The following is a 19,127-nucleotide window of genomic DNA, read 5'->3' on the forward strand; positions in this document are numbered from 1 at the left end:
TTGGGAGCCGGAAGTAGTGCATATAGATAACTATATTTGTGAAGGCATAAATGATCTAAATCAGTCGCCTCCTTGGAGAGCAACTTGCTATTCCAACTGCTCATCCGTTTCTCTAAATACTCTTCAACATGTTTCCACTATGCATTAGTGGTATGCCGATAATGAATCACTCTTCAACATGTTTCTACTATGCATTGGTGAGACACCGATAATGAATCAAAATTTCCAAATATTAGAATTGACCTTGTGCACAACCAAAAAGGTTAGTGTATTCAACGGCTGCCTCATTGGCTTCTCTAAAGCAGAACAATGCATTTTTATAGAAGTCAATTTTAAGGCCCAACATTTGCTGAAAAACTGAAAGCAAGAGTTTCAGGTTTGAAGCCTTATCCATGTCACGCTGCATAAAAAGAATTGTACCATCAACATATTGCAAGGTAGAGAGACCACCATCCACAAGGTACGACACTACTCCTATAATTTGTCCATCGTGCTTAGCCAACATGTCAGCGATAATGTTAAATAACATTGGAGGTGGAAGAGAGAAGCTGAAATCAGGAGGCAAGATGGGCGATGCAAGCCGGGTGACTGGCCGCTTCGGCGGCCTTGCGCTCCCTTCTCCCGCCGTCTGCGCTTGCCCTGCCCTCGCGGCTGGCCGTCGCCGCGTGCGCTCCTCACCCAGTCCCTTGTGCCGCAACTTGCATCGCCGCTAGGTGGGCCGACTAGGCGGCCGAAGAGGACCTCGATTAGGCGGCGGCAGCGGCCATCGGTCGTCCTTTGCATGTGCGCCGCTTTGGTGACCGCCTGGCAGAGGTGGGGACTGGCGAATTGACAACGGCGCTCAAATCCGCCCCCTCCCGCAAGTGCTCACCCGCCCCTCCTGTACACTACCTTCCCCGTTGATCTCTGTCTCCGGTGCGCTGGCCGGACACCGAGGTCGCGGGGCCTGAGCTCGCGCTTGGGGGGTGGTCGGCAGGGCAGACCTCGGTCGTGTGGAGGTCACCTGGTGGCAGGACGGGGTGATGCCTCCTCGCTCGCCCGTGGCGCTGCTAGCGACGACCTCGGCGGATCTGGGCCGGCTCCAGTCAAGGTCGACGGGAGGTGCAGATCTTCAAGTATGATTTAGGGCCTTACATCCCTCGCCGGCGGCTGCAGCGGCGTCAACGACGAGGTCCGTATGATGGTTCCTCGGTGCCGCCACCCTGCGACCATACACAGGGAAACCCTTCCCTCCCACCTCCTGGAGACGGGTGTTGGGTTCGGCCGGCACGGGCCTTCTGGGCCGGTTGTGCCGGGGGATTTCTCGTCTGCCCTGGGCCGTGACTCGGGGCCCAGTGCGCCACCCCTGATGGTCCTTCAGCCTGCTAAGTGAGCTCTTGCTCGGCCCGACGGATCCCAGTCGGCCATTAGGGCACCAGCTCCCGTCGGGGGTGGCTGCTTCTGCTCACTCCTCTCCCCACCAACGCTGCAACTCCTCCCCCGTTTGCTACGCCCCTCCTCCCTGCTCTGCCCGGGCCCTCGGCCCAAGCGGCGGGTGGACGGACGTGAGGCTCGCCGGATGGATGAGCCATGGCGTCCTTCCCCTAACGCTGAACGATGGGAGGCGGAGCTCCGCTCCACCATGCTCAAAGGCAAGAGCCCGGCTGCCGAGGCCGAACCAACCAGGCGCGACGAGCACTCCCAGGATTGGTCGCCCTACCATCAGCGTGGTCGCGGCCGCGATCGGGATTGCCGTTCCTCGCCCCGCCTTTCTCGGTCGCCGGCCCGGTCTGGTCGCACCGAGCAATCCCCACCTTGGTGTTACAATCCACCATAGCGACATGCTCAATTTCCCGCACCGGCCCCCAACAACCGCAATACCAGGGAAGCATTTGCAGAAGAAGAAAGCCGGCCAGCGCCCCGGCGGTGCGGCTGGGCAAGCATCCTCGGTCACCAACCCCCACCAGCACCCACAACCGTGGCTGCTGCTCCTCCGGGGGCTACGCCCGTGGTGTGTTTCAACTGTGGCGAGGAGGGGCATTGCCAAGTGGAGTGCAAGCAACCCCCGACGTGCTTCAAATGCAAGAGGATGGACCATCCGACATTGCTTTGCCCAGACCAGTCGACGGAGGGGAGCTCATGCTCTTTGGCTATGCCCTGGATGATTTGGGCTTCCTCCAGATGGACTTGTCGGAGCCGGCGGCTACACCCTCCCTGACCGCCCTCGTCTCGGTCTTGGGGGGTAAGACGGCCTCTCCGGCGATCATCATGGACGAGCTTCGACACCTCTTCCGTCCGGATTGGGATTGGGAGGTGACTCCGATCTCCGATCACGATTTCACGGCAGTGTACCCGGACCTGGTTAGCCTCCGCTACCACACTCACAGTGCGGAGCTCACCTTGGCGCTCAACAAGAATACTGTCAATATCTCGGTGCCCGAGGTCGATACCTTGGCGGTTGCGACCCTCTCGACGGTGTGGATCCAAATCCGCGGGCTCCCTCCGATTGCCAAGGAGTGTGTCATTCATAACATGTCGAGACTCCTTGGCAAGATTGTCGAGGTGGATGGTCCCTCCCTCGTCCGGGTGCCGGCGGTGCGCGCCAAGGTCAAGACCCCGGACCCTGCAAAGCTACATACTACGATAGGGATGTTCTTCAACGACATCGGCTACGACCTTCACATCTCGGTCGAGGGGGAGAACCGTGCTGCCCCTCTTGGCTCGGATGGTGGTAAAGACCCGGACGGAGATAAGGGGCGTGGGGATGGTGGTGGGGGTGGTGCCGGCCATTGCCACTCCCCCATCACCGAAGTCGCAGCCACTCCCCGAGCTTGGAGGATGATGACGAGGAGTCGCCGAGGATAGGGGTGTCTCTCAAGCATGCCGACACTGAGCACCTCCCCAAGCGGGACATGACGGCGGCACCACCGGTGGAGACCACAGTTGAGGGTGAGGATCTGCAGACCTTCACGGCGATGTTAGAGGAGGCATCGGCCGTCCGGCCAGGCTCTGCATTGGCACTGCTATTCTCCTCTCCGGTTTCTTTGACCGGGGACGAGGGGAGTAGTGATGCCAGCAGCGCGGGGCTTGACGTTTGCCCCCCTCTTCGCCTCGCTTGGCCTCGCCGCTGCCGACCGGTTCTTCGACTCCGGACCCCGGCCCCATGCCTGCGATGCTGGCTAGGGAGCAGGTGGGTCCTGTGGTTCCGGATGGCCCCTCGGCTATCCCGGCTACAACGCGGCCCCCTAGGGCCAAGGGACGGCCCCGGTCCGCGTAATCTCCGGCCACTACGGCGCGGAAGAGTTCGCGACTTGGCTCGGCTTCCAGGTTGGAGGGGGCGTCGCCCAATGCAGTGGAGAAGGCGCTGCGTCGTGCCGCGGCACAAAACCTTGACACAGGTCCATCCAACCCCATTGCTGTTTCGTTCAATACTGATGATGATTGTGATGGTTCTTTCTTGGCTTTGGCGGGTGTCCCTTTGGGTCACCTAGCTAATGTAGCGGCAGACTCCGCGATAGTTTTTCGGGGTGAGAAGGGTCCCGCGCTTGAACAAATTGCGACCATTCGGGCTAAGGAAATACTAGAAGGGTGCCTTGTGGCGGCTCGGGCCTGAGCGGCCTCCTCATCGGAAGAGATCGCTCCTCCCACACCCCGGCCATCTGGCAGGCGGGGACGCACTGACATGGTGCCGGAGGAAATAAGGGGGCAGACGTGGTCTCGAACTGCCCTACTCCAACGTGCGCTCAGTGCATCCACTACCATGGGGTCCAGGGTGGACCCCCCTAAACGAATAGACATGCTTGCCCTGTTTTGGAACCTGCGCTGCTTCGACCATGGTGGCCATCGTAGGGAGTTTATAGAATATATGAGAGAAGAGTCCATTGATGTCGTGGCGATCCAGGAGACGATGAGAACTGAGTTTTCGCTTGCGGAACTTGATCGCCTTAGTCGACACTTGTTTGCATGGCACTGGCTGCCATTTAGTGGAGTGGCGGGACACTCCTGTGGCATCCTTCCGGGAGTGAAGGACGCCACCTTTGAGGTTGGCTCCATGGACCGTGGAGAGTTCTTCGTTAGTATGGAAGTGTGGGAAAGGGCAGTCAACTTCAAGTGGGAAGTGATTGTGGTCTATGGCCCGGTGGACCATGGTCGGTCTGCTGCCTTTCTGGAGGAGCTCCGGGTCAAGATTGGCTTCGCCACCCTCCAGTGTGTTGGAGGGGACTTCAACCTTCTCCGCGCGGCGTCGGATAAGAATAACACCCGTGTTGATCTTTTGGGGATGCAATGCTTTAACGACTGGATTGCGGATCTGGGCCTCCGCGAGTTAGACAGGGTTGGGGCACGCTACACTTGGACTAATAGACAGGTGTCCCCAACCCAAAGTGTCTTCAATCGGGTGTTTATGTCACCCGAGTGGGAACTTCGGTTCCCATTAGCTACATTGCAAGCGATTACATGCATTGGATTCGACCATGTCCCCCTCCTTCTATCCTCGAAGGATGAACGGCCATGCCCCCCGCCGCGGTTTTGATTCGAGACCTTCTGGTTACGCCAACCCAGTTTCGTTGCGGTGGCCAAAGAGCATTGGGTGGCGGCCAAAGAAGAACCACACCGAGCTATGTCCACGGTGGATGAGTGATACCACCTAGCTAAATGCTCCAGACAATTCCTGAAAGGCTGGGGTGCCAACGTAGGCCGCGACATTAGGGTCCAGAAGGGTGCCCTACTCGTGGAGATTCAGGCCCTCGACCTACGTGCAGATGGTGGTGGCCTATCTTTGGACGAGTGGGCCAACGATACAGCCTCGAAGATACTCTAACGGGCATCTACGCCAAGGAGGAATAATATTGGTGACAACGGGGATCCAGGAACTGAATTCTATTTGGCGATGCAAACACAACATACTTTCAGGCTATTGCTAATGGCCATTGTAGACGATGTACCATCTCCCTGTTGTGGGATGGGGATTAGATGCTGCAGGATCCGGACGAGATTCGGAGCCATGTAGATGGGTTTTACAAGGCTATTCACCGAACGACCTAGGGGGGGCTTACCCCAATAGAGAATATTTGGGTGGTGCAACAACAGATTCCCTTGGAGGAGAATAATCCTTGCTTGCGCCCTTCGATGAGGCAGAGGTGGAGACCTTTGTCAAATCAATGAACCCCGCATCGACACCGGGTCCGGATGGTCTACCGGTTCGCTTTTTTCAAGTGTTCTCGCCAACCATCAAGGGGGATATCCTTGCCTTGTTCCTCGAATTCTCTAGAGGAACGTTAGATATGTCGCGCCTGAACTATGGGATTGTCTCACTTATCCCTAAGGTTTCGGGGGCATCGGATATCCGACAGTTCCGCCTGATCACGGTTCTGAACATGATCTTTAGGATTCTGGCCAAAGGGTACGCCACTAGGGCGGCCCTACTTGCCCCCGGATCCATCATCCTAACCAGACAATGTTTGCCAAGGGACGATTTATTTTGGATGGGGTCTTGTCCTACACGAGGTCCTTCACTAGGTCAAAAGGAAACACCTATGGGCGGTTTTCTTTAAGATTGACTTTCATAAGGCATATGATACGGTACATTGGTCCTTTCTTCGGGAGGTGATGTCGAAATGAGGTTTCGACCCCCATTGGATTGCGTGTGTTATGCAGCTCGTATCGAGCGAGCGCACGGCGGTCAATATCAATGGGGAAGTTGGTCCCTATTTCCACACGGCCCAAGGGGTGCGGCAGGGAGATCCCTTGTCACCCTTCCTTTTTAACCTTGTGGTAGACACCCTAGTGGCTATCTTGGACCTAGCAAAGATGGACGGACACATTACGGGTGTTTACCCATGATAACCTACAAGTATAGGGGATCGCAACCGTTTTCGAGGGTAGAGTATTCAACCCAAATTTATAGATTCGACATGAGGGGATCCAAAGAATATTTGTAAGTATTAGCAGTTGAGTTTTCAATTTAACCACACCTGGAGATTAAATATCTGCAACAAAGTGATCAGTAGCACAGTAGTATGATAGTTTGATGGTGATAGCAGTGATAGTAACAGTAACGGTAACAGTAACAACAATAATGATAATTTTGTAGCAGTTGTAACGCTAGCAATAGCAATAGTAACGTAGCAAGAACAATATGTGGAAAACTCGTAGGAATTGGATTGGCGAATTCGTTGGATGATATTCATCATATATCACTCATAACCTAGGGCGACACAGAACTAGCTCTAGTTCATAAATATAATGTAGGCATGTATTCCGTAAATAGTCATACGTGCTTATGGAAAAGAACTTGCATGACATCTTTTGTCCTACCCTCCCGTGGCAGTGGGGTCCATAAGGAAACTAAGGGATATTAAAGCCTTCTTTTAATAGAGAACCGGAACAAAACATTAACACATAGTGAATACATGGACTCCTCAAACTACGGTCATCACCGGAAAGTATCCCAACTATTGTCACTTTGGGGTTTACGGATCATAACACATAATAGGTGCATATGGCTTGCAAGATCGGATCTAGAACATAGATATAATGGTGAAAACATAAACGGTCCAGATCTGAAATCATGGCACTCGGGCCCTAGTGACAAGCATTAAGCATAGCAAAGTCATAGCAACATCAATCTCAGAACATAGTGGATACTAGGGATCAAGCCCTAACAAAACTAACTCGATTACATAATGAATCTCATCCAACTCCTCACCGACCAGTGAGCCTACGAAGGAATTACTCACTCCCGGTGGGGAGCATCATGAAATTGGTGATGGAGGATGGTTGGTGATGGCAAAGACCGAAGGTTCCCCTCTCCGGAGCCCCGAACGGGCTCCAGATCTGGCCTCCCGATGAAGAACATGAGGTGGCGGCGGCTTCGTATCGTAAAACGCGATGAAACTTCCTCTCCTATTCTTTTCTGAAAAAATAGGATTTCATAGCGCCGGAATTAGGGTCAGCGGGCCTCGAGGGCCCCACCACCCACCAGGGCGCTTGGCGCGCCCTGGTGTCTTGTGGGCAGCCAGGCCCCCCCCCTCCTGTGGGTCTTGGTTCCAGTATTTTTTATTGCAAAATAATTCTCCAAAAAGTTTCGTTCAAATCCGAGAACTTCTATTTCTGCACAAAAACAACACTATGGTAGTTTTGCTGAAAATAACATTAGTCCGGGTTAGTTTGTTTCAAATCATGCAAATTAGAGTCCAAAACAAGATCAAAAGCATTAGGAAAAGTAGATACGATGGAGACGTATCAGCCCACACCTGGTAGGAGATGGGGGTCTTACCCACCTGTAATACGCGGATGACACAATCCTGATGGTTGAAGGCTCAAACGAGGACATTCAACACCTTAAGTTCCTCATCTTGTGCTTCCAAGAAATGTCGGGATTGACAATAAACTTCGCAAAGAGCGAAGCGATGGTAATAGGCTACTCCGCCGAGGAATCCCTCAGCATAGCGAATCGACTTAATTGTCGATCAGGATCATTCTCAACTACCTATATCGGCTTGCCGGTTAGTGACTCCCGGCTCTAGGAAAAGGACCTCCGCCCGACCTTAGCCAAGGTTCAGCACCGAGTTGAACCATGGCAAGGGTGTTGGCTTTCCAAGGCGGCACGAGTAGTCTTGATGAACTCTTCCATATGATTAGCATGTTGATGTATATGATGGGATTCTATAGCTTACAAGAATCCCTTCACCAGGAGATTGCCAAACACATATCCAGATTCTTCTGGGCAGGACAGGGCGATCGGCAGAAGTATCACATGGTTAAATGGTCTGAGATATGCGAACCAAAAGATCAAGGCGGTCTCGGGGTCATATCATCCAAGCGGATGCACATCGCCTTGCTGTCTAAGTGGTTGTGGCGCATTGAGACCGGTGAAGTGGGTTTGTGGCTCTAGATTATCCGTGCAAAGTATTTGCGTGGGCAACCCCTAGCTTTTGCCCCCAGAGCGGGTGGCTCCCAATTCTGGCAATCAATCATATAGTTGATGCCAGTTCTTCAGATAGGATCTTCGATCTCGGTTGGGTAGGATATGAACACATTGTTCTGGCTGGATCGGTGGTCGGGCGACAGACCGTTCGCGGAACGGTTCTATGCGCTCTTTAGTATGTGTACACGTTTAAATCTCAAGTTCCCAAGAGAAGTGAAGTCATCAACCTAGTATTAGTTTGCCAATCTAAAAGTCAAGTGATACAGGTTGGGATGGGAAGAAAGAACCGATTTCCTCGAATTTGCTTTCGAAAAGGTGTAGCTGCATGGAACAAAATCCACATTACCAGTTCTCAATTATGAGTACATTGCAGGATGAAAGATTATTGTTATCACCTCTGCTCTACCTTTCATGCTAGCTTCCCATCGCTCGAAGTACACTTCCTGTGCACTTCTCACTGCTCAACCACTATCGCTTAATTTCTCTCTTAACTCTTCCACCTACTCCTTTGATGAAAGGAGAAGATTGTTGGATTGATCCCTCGATTTGGACACCGTAGGGAGCTTCTTCAGTCAGCGGTCAAGGAATTCCGGAGTAGGGAGCTTCTTCAGTCAGCGGGCAAGGAATTCGGAGGAGTAGATTCTGGATATCTAGTAGGAATGGGGTGAAGGGTCATGAAATAAATAATCCATTGGAACTCAATACTACTATCAGATCGGTTCCTTCCTCTGCTACGGCTTTGGTTTCATCGTATTGACTACGGAAGGTACGATGTAGGTTCCCACGATTTCTATGAATAAATGACTACGACTAACACAAAAGGGATTCCTGCGACTAACGCTAGAGCAAAGGGAAAGGGCAATGAAGCAGCAATAAACAAATTGAAGAGCTATTAGTATAGCAAGTATTAATTCAACAATTAGTTAGTTTGGGAAGATTGCTTTGCCTGGATTGATGGTGAGCCTGGAAGCCTTGCTTCTCCACTGGGGGCTAACTCCATAAACAAGTTGTTCTATCTCAAAAATCATTTTTGGAATGAATGAGAATTTCATTAGATTTCGCATACAAGGTAATGCATCGTACCTCCGTTAAAGGCTCATTTTCTCCAATCCCTGAATTTCTGCAAAATGAATTGGCATATAGAGAATAGCATTTATCTGTCTGGAGTCCCATGACTCCAAACGAAGTTTTTCTATCAAATCCTGCAAGCTATTGATATCCTTTCCATTACTATGCATTATTTGCTCTATTCTATCTTGATAGCCTGGAAGATTCCCAGGATCCGAAAGACTCCATCCCGAAAAGGCTTTTGCGATCCTAAATAAAATCTTAATGCCCCATTCAAACTGGTATTTAATTTGAGCATCCCCATAATGGCGTCTTTAGCATTACTGTCGAGATCGTCAGCTGTTGGCAGAGCTGGATATTTTTCTTGGATTTGAGCTAGGGTTATAGTCATACTTCTTCGGAAGAGCGCGGCCCCAAGTTGTTGGTTGAATGGATTTGCTTCGGCGGAAGTAGAGTTGAAATCTACTGACGGACAAGGCTGTTGCTCTACGGGCAGCTGTTGCCCCTCAGTAGAGTGAGTCTACTTAGCGAACTGGCAGGACGCGAAGATTGATTGATCAATATGCATATCGAGAGTTGATGGTTGACCGCCGCCCCCCTTATCCTGCCCCGGCCTGGGAGGCAAAGGGGATTGCTATCGTCACCCTTTGTCCCGGTGTGAAGTAGAAAAAGTGACGCATGGTGGGTGCGGCTCTAGCAGACCTTGGGTGCATCGCATTTCGGCGTACCTTCGGCCCACTTGAGAGACAATAGTGGGAGGAGCTGCCGGAGTGCATAGCCCTCCACTCCCCCTCCCTTGAGCATGATGCCATTTCTTGGACTCTTGAGCCGAGCGACACGTTTTCAACCAAATCCCTGTACCACGCATTGTTGGCCACCCCAAGTCTAGCTGAGCTGAACTGACTCTCCTATGGGAGATTAAACTACCGATGAAGATTCACATCTTCTTGTGGCAATGGGTGCGTGGCCGCCTACCCTCGGGTATGGAAGTGCCGAAGAGGAACGACCCCAGTGACGGGCTATGCCCTCTATGTGGGGTGCCGGAGGACTCCAACCATATATTCTTCCGGTGCCCAGCGGCGATCTTTCTTTGGAGTTGTTTCTGGGATGTTGTAGGTGGGATTTGGTGTCATGATAATCTCCCGGACATGTTTTGGGAGATCCTTAGCTTTCCATGCAGGGCGCGCCCATCCCTTTGGGTGGCGATGGGTACCCTCGCCTAGACTTTATGAAATGTGCACAATAAAATCGTGATTGAGCATGTGATTCCATGTCATGGGACTGACGCTATCTACAAAATGTGAGGCTTCTTACAGCTCTAGAGACCGCTTAGCAAGCAGTTCGATCGGGAAAACATCGTCGTCATCATCGCAGGACTTCGCTCCACCGCCGGATCCATTGCGCCCCCGCCCCCTCCACCACCACCTGAGCCGGATTAGCTAGTAGGCTCTTTCATTTTTAGGGGTTTGTTCTGTTGTGCCCCCAACTGAACTTATTCTAGACTCTTGCACTCTTTGCTTTTGCTTTTGTTTGAACCTTGAACCTTGGATCGTTGATGTTGTCGGATGTTGGTGATGTTGGTGCGGTTGCTTTATAATATAAAGCAGGGGAAACCCTTTTTCATCAAATAACATTGGAGGCATCGGGTCAACCCGATGCAGTCAATTTTTTGTATGGAGGTAATGGCTAACATTATCATTAACTTTGATAGCCACACTGCCTCCAGTGACAAAATTTTGCATCCACCGGCGCCATTTCCTGGAGAAGCCCTTCTCACGATCAGTTGAAGAAACAATCATTTGACTTTGTCATAAGCCCTTTCAAAGTCAGTTTTGAATACTACTCTACTCATATTTTTTCGATGCATCTCGTGTACGGTCTCATGAAGGATCACTACATCGTTTATGTTCCTTCCTTGCATGGAAGTTGTTTGAGATGGTCGGACGACATAGTCAGCAACCGTGTTGAGCCTATTAGTAGCTACTTTGGTGAAGATCTTGAAGCCGGCTTTAAGGAGGCATATGGGTCTATATTGTTGGATCCACTCAACCTCCTTACACAACAACCCCGCCAAAATTTGGCCTTGATAGGTCAAGTTGGCCGGCATGATGACAATTGAACAAATCCATTAGGTTAGAATTGATGACAACCCAGAAATTCTGATAGAATTCTGCGGGGAAGCCATCTAGGCCTGGAGTTTTGTTATGTTCCATTTGAAACACTGCAGCTCTCACCTCCTCTTCAGAGAAAGGTACAGTGAGGATACCATTTTCTTCTGTCGTCACTTGTGGAATATCATCTGTTTTGGTCTCATCCAGGGTGAAATTCTCTTCATCCGGAGCCCCGGACAGTGACTTGTATTATTTGGAGATATGATAGTTTAGCTCTGCCTGACCTTTGATCCACTCCTCATCTTGTTGGAGACAAAATACACTTCTTCCTATGCGGACCACTCGCGACCGTTTGAAAGTATTGTGTATCGTTGTCTCCCTCCAAGATGGAAGTCTGCTTTTGATCTTTGGTACCATTTGATTTCCTCTTCTCGCGTTAGACGTGCAATCTTAGGTTGATTTTTTAGATCAATCTCTTGTTGAGACAGGATGCGAGTCTTTGCGATTTTGTGGACATCATCAATAATGATGGAGAGGCTTTTGTTTCCATTTTTGTGCATACCACTCTGTGTTTCGCCCATCTAGATAGGAGCTGCCTTGTGGCCCTTATTTTAAAGTTCCACCTCTGGATCGATGTACAACCAACGGCGAGCCTCTCCATACATTCTTGATTACATATACAAATCCACCCGGGTGCAACCATCCCAATTCAAATTTGAAAGTGTGGCGAACCGATGGGCTCGTAGAGTTAGAATCGAGAATGATGGGTGCATGGTCCTAAAGTGTATCTATACGCTCTAGGGCCCGCACGGTTCTCATAGGAAATTTTAGCTCCCATTCGGTATTCATTAGTACCTTATCGAGTTTTTCGTAGTTATTGGCCCAAATGAATTCCTGCCCCGACATACTGACCTCCTGAAGAGTCAAACTATCGATCACATCATTGAATAGGAAAAGGCCAGTGCGTGTCAAAACGGTCATTATTTTTCTCTTCCCGATATCTAAGTGTGTAAAAGGCCCCCACATAAACAAGTGTTTGCTGGGAATTCCAGCTTACAAATTTGGCTACTTTTAAGATATAGGACAATAACGTTAACTTGCATCCTTTTTTCATCTGATACAGCAAGCAGAACAGAAAATATAACATGACAAAAGAAATCACCATACAAGTTTATCCCAGAGTGTCTGGTGAAATACACAACAGTCAATCAAAGATGACAGTAAGAAGCATCATCAACAACAACATTCAGATGGCCCAGACAGGGGCTCTTCACACATATACTTTGCAAACCACAAGTCCTTTGCTCCAACAAATGCAGTGAATCTGTTCAAGGGGCTTCTTTCACTTGCTCCAATAGTCCTCCAAGTGAATTCACCACTTACTATTCTAACCAATCGTAGTGTCGGCATGCTGCAGGTACATGGTAAAGTACACACATTTACAGCCACAAAAAATAAAAATAAAAATACACACATGTAAAAGTAGATAATCACGCACTCACCTTCATGTAAATCTGCTTGTATCAGAGTCTTGATCACTCAGTCTCATCCTCATCGTATTGCTCCTCCTCCTCGGGCTGAATGTTGCTGGTTTAAGTATTATTTTCCTGGGGTACTTGAGCATTGCTTTCAGCTTCTGGTTGCTCGTCCACTGGCTCGGTGTTGCTGGTTTCAGTATTATTTTCCTGAGGTACTTGAGCATTGCTTTCAGATTCTGGTTGCTCCACCACGGGCTCAATGTTGCTGGTTTCAGTATTATTTTCCTGAGGTACTTGAGCATTGCTTTCAGATTCTTGCTGCTCCACGGGCTGAGTGTTGCTGGTTTCAGTATTATTTTCCTGAGGTTCTGGAGCATTGCTTTCAGATTCTTGCTGCTCCACGGGCTCAGTGTTGCTGGTTTCAGTATTGTTTTCCTGAGACACCTGAGCATTGCTTTCAGATTCTTGCTGCTTCTCAGGCTCAATGTTGCTGGTTTCAGTATTATTTTCCTGAGGTTCTGGAGCGTCGCTTTCAAATTCTTGCTGCTCCATGGGCTCAGTGTTGCTGGTTTCAGTATTATTTTCCTGAGATACCTGAGCATTGCTTTCAGATTCTTGCTGCTCCTCCGTGGACTCAGTGTTACTGGTTTGTACTTGAGCATTGCTTTCACATACTTTACCATTCTTCCACATGCTGCTCTTCTCGATGCCACAGTGGCAAAGCAATGCCCATATGAGGGTTATGAACTCACCTCCTGACTCAAGGTTGTTCTTGTGATCTACTGCATTCCAACTGGGGGCGATGTGCACAAATAAATCAGCCCACACTCCAGCTAGAATCTGCCAACGCATTTCTTTATCCATGGAAATCAGGTCCTTGCCTAAAGTAGCACCTTGCTGCACTATGTTCATGCTCAGCCTCCTATCCACATGGTTTCGTGCAGCATCCTGATTGTTTTCCGCAGCTTCTTGCGCTACTACCATAAGTTTATTATACCAACACCATTTCAAGTTGCAATCATCGGCTTGTTCCTGAGCTTTTTGCAAGGTTTCTAGAAATATCAAGTCTGGTACAACAAAACTATCCGGCAACAGTTCAGGCCGAAAAACCCGCAGATAAGCACAGTACCGTGACAAGCTGGTTGCGGTGTCGTAATTAGTCTTGAGGTCAAGTTGCTTTTGGATTTTATCATCTACAATGCATGGCTTGGAAGGGCGGCAGAGTGTTTTCAGATATGACCAGGCTGAGCTCACAAACCCGGGCTTGGATAAATCAATTTCACCCTCTTTCACCAGCTTGATTTGGCAGAAGCTGGTGGCGATGTGCCACACCAGAATGACCTGAGAGCATGTGTCTAGATCCATGCAGGCCCATTTGTACCTCTGAAAATGGTTGCCTGCGTTAAGTGATGGGATTTCTCTGGGAAGCTGATCATTGTTGAGGCCTATTTTGCCGAGTGCCTGCAGGATTGCTTTCTTTACACATTCGGAGATCTTGATAGGCTCACCACATATTCTGCCATCTAATTTTCTTGCAGTCTTTCCCAGGGTAACTGATTTTGCCTTTTCCCAAAATGATGGGTTGTAAGTACAGGACTGCAGGAAATCATACTGATCGATTTGGCCATCCCATGGGTCAGCAATTTTGGAGACAAATAACAAACTTGTCATACTCTCCGTGAGAGCAATTTTGGAGGCAAAGAACAAACTTATCAGATACTCAGTTGGTGACAATCTCCCAGACCTCCTTGAACGTTGGCGCTGCTCACTCTCCATGCTCTGCTGCACATATTTGCACACAAGGAGTAATCTTGTCCAGTTTGATAGCAGGTAGGTGATGATCTCCCATACCTCCTTGAACATCATGAAGAGGAACACCCAAGTGATGATAACGTCAACATTCCATCCGCCCACCCAGAGCACAACGGTTTCTTCGGTGGGCTCGTAGGCCTTGCGGATGCTGATCGCCAGCCAAAATGCGGCAGCGAAGGTCACCATGGACAGCAAGACGCTGAAGCAGAGAGAAGAAAGACCTTGACAGAAGACCATAGGGTAGAGGGTGTAAAAGTAGTCTCTGACAAATCCAAGCTCCCACTGTAGGATTCTGAATATCCTCTTGGCCTCCATCTTTTCTTGACCAGTAACTTTTGAAATGATTAGACCACATATCTCATCTTTGATATCTTGGTGCAGCGTTGCGTCTCAAGCCTACAGCGAAGCAGCCTTGACAGTGTGAAGGCCAGGCTCATATCCTTGTATTTGTTGCTCTTGCTGTCGCTGTTGCTGTTGTTGTTGCTGTTGCTGTTGGTGTTGCTGTTGCTGGAGCTCAGCAGATGCCCAGGGCAATCTGAAATCTTATCCAGTGTGATGAGTGATCCAGGATTGACGACATTGAGATGCAGAGTATACCCAGGCCTCTGCAATTTGACCTTCTGACTTGACTCTCCGTAAACCAGGTACATTTGATGGCTGTCCAAGTTTTCGCCCTTTTCACGGTCGCTGCGGCTTTCCTGCATGTACTCCGGGAGGAATTCCGAGCTACGGCCGTGCCACAAGGATTTGATCGCCCTATGATGTGCGAGAAATCTGCACACGCTCCTCAGCACCAGAATGGCCTAGAGTAACCAGAGTGGGTCATTAAACTCCAGGCCGCGTGTGCCATTCAAGACCCCTGCTACTATGAACTTTATCACGTTTGCTGCCTCAGTGAGCTGCCGCTCGCGGTCCGTGATGCCATACCCAGAGAGGTAGCCGAGGCTGGCACGGAGGCTCACCAGCACGATGGACCAGACCGGGAACATCTGATTGCTGAAGCTTGCAGACTGCATGGCCCCTAGAAGATAATACACAATATGATCGGACAGGCCATCAATGATCTGCAGCATGTTGATTGCCATCAAGTTGCGAGACCGGCAGCGGTGAAAGTCCACGATGAACATCACCAGGAACATCATCGTGACTAGTGCCACCAAGAATTCGATGCGGATGAGGACGTACATGTCCTCTTTCAACATGATGAAAATGGATGTGATTACGCCGCGCGCATCCACCATTTTTCCTGACATTCTCGCTCTTGTGTGCAGCAGCCTATACGTCCTGCTAGTGAAGTTACACAGAATGAGGACCAAAGTTGTTTCTTAACCACAATAAATACTGCTTATAAGGTTTAAAAGCGACAAATAGCAAGCCACTGTGTACTATGTGCTCTATCCATCCAGGTGAGCTGAGCGAGGCCAATAAATTTTTCCTTAAGTCGAAACAGTTTTACGTTTGATCAAGTCTACAGAAAAAAATCCCAAACAAATAACCATGAAACTGTAAAAAATAAATATACAGTATGAAAACATACTTTGGTACAGTCTCTAAATTGATCCAAATCAACTCTTAAGCACAGTCTTTTGTAAGCTCTTCATTGCAGTTTTTTTTGTCTTTTCAGTTTATCAGATACGTAACGAGCACCTAAGCAATATGCAGGGGATGGATGGACATACCTCGACGGGAAAGGGGACTATGAGATCCGAGTGAGTTGTTGCTTATCTCCGCAGCGAGCTATTACCAGCTTCAGGCCCTGTTTGGTTCAGCTTTTATCGACGGATTCCGCTGCCGCGCAGCAGAATCTGAACCAAAGGGCGAACCCAGCAGAATCCGATTCCAGAAATCCGCTGCCAAAATCTGAACCAAAAACGAAAGCAGCCCAGGACGTGCTTTCCAAAATCTGATTCCGCCGCGGGCCAAAATCTGAAAAAAGTTGTATCAGCTGGTTTGCCAAATGACCTACATCTTTTTCACATCAGATTTTCCACAGCTATTTTTTCACAACAGATTTTTTACAGCTATTTTTAGAAATCCACAGCCAAACCAAACAGGGCCTCAAGATGATTGATTCATGTTCCTCCGTCAGTCCCTAACTGTACCTACAGTACTGACAAGTCGGCGACCATGGTTAGTCTTGTAACAGATACATGGAAGAAATATGCATATAATTATTGTTCCAAAAATGAAAGAGAGGAAGATGGCCAATGCAGCATGCAAATCATCCTTTCATTTGGCACAAAAACTGAAGAAGCGCGCTACAAGTGCACGGCTACGGAGAAAAGGGAGGAGCCATCTCATACCAGGACTCGGAAGCTATCCATCCATGGCAGAACCTTGTGGTGAACTGGTGGTGAAGAAGCGTAGGTACACGTACCCTAACTATCAGTAAGTATCAGGGTTAGCAGCAATAAATCTACCCCGCAAAAGAAAACACAGCAAAACTTGACTTGGATAGTAATATTGAACTTGACTAGCGCATTGACCGGACACAGGGAATTTTTTATTCATAGATCTTCCAAATTGGCAAGGTTGGCGATAATTAACGTAAAGAAAAGTACTCCCAAGTGTAGATCCCGAAGTCGCATTGCTTATTTGATTCCCCACCTTGTGGCCTGTACAATGCAATTCATCAATTCTCTCGAGGTCAACACACTGTCACCAAAGATAACACGATGTGAATACAGAATTGGTTTGACTTAGCCCCCCGCCCCTCGCGATCGCGCGTCGCCCCCGCGGGCGACCGGCCGCGCCCCCGGCACCTCCTCCCCGAGCCCTCCCTCTTCCCTCCCTCGCCGTTGCTGGCGTCCGGCGCCGAGCCTGGCCAGGGCGGCCGCTGGCCTTTCCCCTTTCGGGTCGCTCTGACGCGGGGCGGAGCGGCGCCGCGTGGTGCTCCTAGGCGGCGGGGTTCTCTACCGTGGTCGCGGGCGATTTGCTGGGCGGTTGCGCTGCCATTGGTGGCAGGGTGACGCGGCGGCGTGATTTGGCGGTGCCCGCTCGGCCCAGATCTGGGCCCTTTGGGCCCATCTGGGTCTGTGGGGGGGGGGGGGGGAGGATCGCGGGTGGGTGCTGGCGGCGCTGGTGACGACCTGCTGCAGCGTGGCCGGTGGGACTTTGCGGGCCTAATTTTGGCCTGACCTGGCCAGGGGTGGCCTAGTATGCCCTGCTGCCGCATCCGGATGGCGACCGCGACGGTGCCGGAGGCACGTGCCTCCCGCACAACAGCGGTGGAGGTGGTTCCCTCCCGCACGGCTTCGGTGTTGCTGCTCCCGACGCCTGGTGCTTCTCTCTCCGTCCTCTTGGCCTCGTGGTGGTGATCTCAATGAGGCGGCGTGGGTGGCGTCAAGATTGCGGTGGCGCATGCTGGTCGGCGGCGAGTTGGCTGGTTGGTTTCGGCCCGATTGGGCAGTGGGATTTGGAGTGCGTGGGAAATCCTTGCCGGTTCTTCCGGCTCTGAAGCGGTGACACCTGCGGGTGCCTCCATCCCTTCCTGGAGGGTGTCGGTGGTATCCAGCCCCCACTCCCTTCCGCGTGCTGGGAGAAACCCTAGGACACGTCCGGGTAGCAACGTCATTGGTGTCGCATTCCTTCTTGGAGGTGCTGCTTGGTACGTGGTGGATCGGTGCCTTGGACTGTGGTGGGTCGATTCTGAAGGGTGCAGCGGTGGCAGGTCATCCGTGCTTTGTCGAGCTATCGTTGTTGGCTTTTGTTTCTTCTTCTTTGTTCTTTCTCTTTCTTTTGGGCTTATTGTGCTACTCGCCCCAGCAATTGCTATGTGATCGGTGTTGGTTTCTTTGTAATACAAAGCGGGGGAAACCCTTTCTCGGTAAGATACCACGATGTATGGTACACATATTTGTTGTACTGAAACAATAGCAAACATATAAGTCCTAGAGCATCTACAATCAGACTAAGCAACCACAACACACGCACACACCCAAGGCATGATACATAGGCGCTGAGCGCGGCAAAACCACTCCTAACACTACAAGAGCAACCAGAGTCCTCAATCGTGAACACATGACCGCGAAGAGATGAAGCAGCATACGATGAACCGTGGGCTCCAAGGCGGCGCCTTCAGGAAGGTTACGACACTGGAGCACCGGCACCGCCCGACTCGAGGATCAGAGTTTCCCCTGGAGCAACACGACAGGCAATGAGAGCCGCCGCAACGCCTTCAGGAAGGGAAGGAGCTTTGCCGTCGCTGGTCCGTCCAAAGATCAAACATGTTTTCACCCCGGCCAACACTCACCGTCATCGAACGCCACACCCCAAGCGACTACGCTGCCCACACGGTCATGGCCACCTGGCAACATTGAGCCACTGGTTCTGCCCATGAGCACCGCGCTACCACCACCGGGGCCACCGCCCCGACATCCAAGACCTTGACACCACGACACCCCAGACCTGCTGCTACCCCAACCAAAGAGACGAGTGGAAAGGCCCAACCTTTCGCACCCCTGGGCGGCCCCCAGCACCGAGACCCAATAGGCCAGCCAAAACTGGCCTGCATCGTCCCGTCCTGCTGCTGGGCGCGAGACGATTTCGGTCCTGTTGCCGGTCGCGAGACGAGTTCGGTCCCGCAGCACCGGGCGCGAGACGAGTGATGGACCACACCTGGGAGAGGGCCAACCCTTTGACGAAGGCAGCGTCCGGACGACGAGGAGAGGGATCGAATGCCGACACAGGCTGCTCACCGACGGGTCAACGCCGAAGATGTCCAACCACTGCCGTGAAATGACCCAAACTACC

The 19,127-nt window shown here is 50.7% G+C and overlaps 2 protein-coding genes across 2 annotated transcripts; one reads left to right on the forward strand and one right to left on the reverse strand.

Moving 5' to 3' along the window:
• Positions 1-390: 390 nt before the first annotated feature.
• Positions 391-12,087, forward strand: LOC123096384 (uncharacterized). Its single transcript, XM_044518123.1, has 2 exons — positions 391-3,377; positions 10,291-12,087. The coding sequence occupies exon 1, from the start codon at positions 1,597-1,599 to the stop codon at positions 2,842-2,844; it is 1,248 nt and encodes a 415-aa protein (XP_044374058.1). The 5' UTR covers positions 391-1,596; the 3' UTR covers positions 2,845-3,377; positions 10,291-12,087.
• Positions 12,088-12,231: 144 nt separating this feature from the next.
• Positions 12,232-14,690, reverse strand: LOC123096383 (uncharacterized). The gene is made up of 2 exons (XM_044518122.1): positions 12,588-14,690; positions 12,232-12,496 (listed from the first exon to the last, which is right to left on the reverse strand). The coding sequence occupies exon 1, from the start codon at positions 14,688-14,690 to the stop codon at positions 12,678-12,680; it is 2,013 nt and encodes a 670-aa protein (XP_044374057.1). The 3' UTR covers positions 12,232-12,496; positions 12,588-12,677.
• Between the last annotated feature and the right edge of the window lie 4,437 nt (positions 14,691-19,127).

The sequence above is a fragment of the Triticum aestivum genome, chromosome 4D, assembly GCF_018294505.1.
Source record: "Triticum aestivum cultivar Chinese Spring chromosome 4D, IWGSC CS RefSeq v2.1, whole genome shotgun sequence".
NCBI classification, from domain to species: Eukaryota; Viridiplantae; Streptophyta; class Magnoliopsida; order Poales; family Poaceae; genus Triticum; species Triticum aestivum.